Source organism: Penaeus chinensis, chromosome 24 (assembly GCF_019202785.1).
Source record: "Penaeus chinensis breed Huanghai No. 1 chromosome 24, ASM1920278v2, whole genome shotgun sequence".
Lineage (NCBI taxonomy): Eukaryota > Metazoa > Arthropoda > Malacostraca > Decapoda > Penaeidae > Penaeus > Penaeus chinensis.
The window spans coordinates 23,520,865-23,523,364 of record NC_061842.1 but is presented as its reverse complement, the minus strand read 5'-3'; the positions used below and the strand labels follow the sequence as shown (position 1 = coordinate 23,523,364).

General features: G+C 45.2%; 1 protein-coding gene across 1 annotated transcript in view; it reads right to left on the bottom strand.

Moving 5' to 3' along the window:
* LOC125038178 (ectonucleotide pyrophosphatase/phosphodiesterase family member 3-like) overlaps nucleotides 1-2,500 on the bottom strand; it is a 7,837-nt gene that overhangs the window by 343 nt on the left and 4,994 nt on the right. The window contains exons 4-9 of the mRNA XM_047631553.1: nucleotides 2,074-2,256; nucleotides 1,807-1,899; nucleotides 1,449-1,584; nucleotides 1,141-1,323; nucleotides 654-861; nucleotides 98-239 (exon numbers count right to left, since the gene is read on the bottom strand). Coding sequence (XP_047487509.1) covers nucleotides 98-239; nucleotides 654-861; nucleotides 1,141-1,323; nucleotides 1,449-1,584; nucleotides 1,807-1,899; nucleotides 2,074-2,256 — 945 coding nt within the window. The remainder of the gene's footprint in view (nucleotides 1-97; nucleotides 240-653; nucleotides 862-1,140; nucleotides 1,324-1,448; nucleotides 1,585-1,806; nucleotides 1,900-2,073; nucleotides 2,257-2,500) is intronic.

Genomic DNA, 2,500 nt, shown 5'->3' with positions numbered 1-2,500 from the left:
AACTTTTCTGCTTCTAGAACTAAAGGAAGCATAACTGTTGAGCCTTGAACAGTAGTGTATTACACATAGTAAATGATATCATAAAACTGACACTTACCAGGCAATTACTGACTGACTGAGACTGTGAAAATATAAAGCTGAGAGAATCCAGCTGATCAGGCAGACACAGGTTAAGGGATTTCACGTGTTTCTTGCAACGAGTCACGATGGCAAACAGATCTGATGGGATATCAGGTGATCTGGAAAGATACGAAGGTTGTTCTTAAACTGAACTACTGAACAATTTCATTTCCCCTTTTTTGTTTTCCTTTTACCATACTTATTCAGGTAAGATAGCTATTTGTATATTTGATATTCTGCACTAACAATCGTTTTCATAAAATATCACTGAAAGACAACCATAGCAGGAACATATTGTTCTTTATTATTTTTCTTGATTGTAACTTTCTTATCCTCTCAACTTAAGAATTGAGTAATTTGTCGTGAAGGTTTGTGTTTTATCATGATTTTTTTAATGATATTTTTTTTTTGCTGCAACTGCATTTCCTGTCACTTTGTAACCTTTCGAAGGATAGGCAGAACTCTAACCACTATTTGCCAGTTCCTCATTTATCCACTTCTCTTACTTACTTCTACATTTCTCTCTCCCATACCTAAGCCTAGAGATGTCATCAAGCAGAGAGTCTGTGTCGTTATCAAAGATAGGTCCAAGAACGACATTGAGAGTGCCATGTGCAGAGACCCAGGCAGGAACCAGCTCCTCCAGTAAGCCCTTCCACCTTTTTGCCAAGGATGGACTCATGGCGAGGGCATTGCTCGTGAGGAAAGGCACCTCTGGAAGGCTGGTATTTCTGGAGAAGGCTGTGTAAAGAAGAGAAGAAGGGGTTTTGTAATGGGAAAGTGGAAGGAATAATACTGATGATGATAGTGCTCTTCAGATATGTGACCTAGCTGACCCTAACCTGATGGGCAAATTGCCAGATGGTATTCGAAAGATTTTTACCATGTAATGAGAACCATGATATTTTTAATTTGGTCTTACAACAAATAAGTCTTTCTCTCTCCCTCAGTCCCTCCCTCCCTCCCTCCTTTCCTCCTTCCTTTCCTCCTCTCCTCCCTCCCTTCCCTTCTTTCCCTCACCGGGAGGGAAGAGGGGTTCCGCGGCGAAGCCCTGGCCAGCGAATTCCCGGAGTTCAGGGCAAGATGGCGCAGCCGTCGAGGCGAGGCGGACGTCGGCGGTCCAAGAAGCGCCACTTGTTCCCGGGAATCCTTCCTTCACAGTGAAGCTGGTCCACAGGGGCATCCTCAGCTTCTCGGAGTATCCTTTTGAAGAAATTTGGGAAATTTGACTGAGAAATGAGTGACAGGAGGATATTACTTTAACTGTAGCTATGCATTTACCGTTGCAGCGAGAGGGGGGGGGGGGGGGGGCGGCCAATTTACCGTACCTGTGACGTGGTCGTGATGGAGCAAGAGCTTGAGTGACAGGGGCAAGTTGCCGGTGTGAGGGACGCCCCACGGAAGGTGGTATTCCTCCAACTCCAGCTCCTGCGTCTGTGTCAGATTGAGTGATGAAAGCCATTTCTGCAGTAAGGAAACAGGATTACTTAGTAATTTCAGTTTATTCTGGGATGTTAAATTATCCATAAACAAAAGTTAATCGCAAGGAAGACACTACCATTACCATTTGTAGAAATAACAAGAACAAAAATGCTTGCTAATTCTACTGGACGTAAATAGACAAGGCAGGGTCATCACTACCACCGCGATCTCCGTTTGAACGAGAGACAGTCCGCGGGGCCTTACCTGCGCGGCGGCAGAGTCACCCTCGCACCGGGACGCAACGAGGCGGTCGCTGACGTCACCCGCGGGAAGGGACAGGCTCGGGGGCTTAACCTCCTGCAGGTTAATTGTTACAAATAATAATCAAGATAAACAAAAGAGAAAAGTGAAGCAAATAAACGGAATACGAGGAACAAAAAAGTGGCAAGTGGCTACAAGTGTGTGACCATAAAATATGCAAAGGAAAATTGAATTGAATTCATCTTGACTTATTCAAGAGCATGGCTTCACCTGTTGCAGTTGTTGCGTGGGCGGCGGCTGGGCAAGGGCGTGGTTGAGGGCGCCAAATGTGCCGTTATTTTCTGCAGGCTCCACGCCCGTCAGCTGACACATGAGGTTGTAGAGCTCAATGTTCTGGAAGGGCTCGATCTCCAGACCCTGTTGCAAATCCGGGCCGTAAGCCACGAAAAGCGCCTGTAGCAGAAGAGGGGAATTGGAAAATGGATGGCAACCCAGTGAACCGCAGGGAAGGATACACACAAAAAAATATCAGAAACTAAGATTACTAATGCACAAGGAAAAACAAGAACAAGGATAAGCAAAGATAACTATTGTGCTTCTAGTTATAAACTGAAACCCAGATTATTTCCATATGTTCGCATAATCTGACATGATCCATCACAAAGCACATGGCCAGCAGTGCCGTATGTGCAAGATG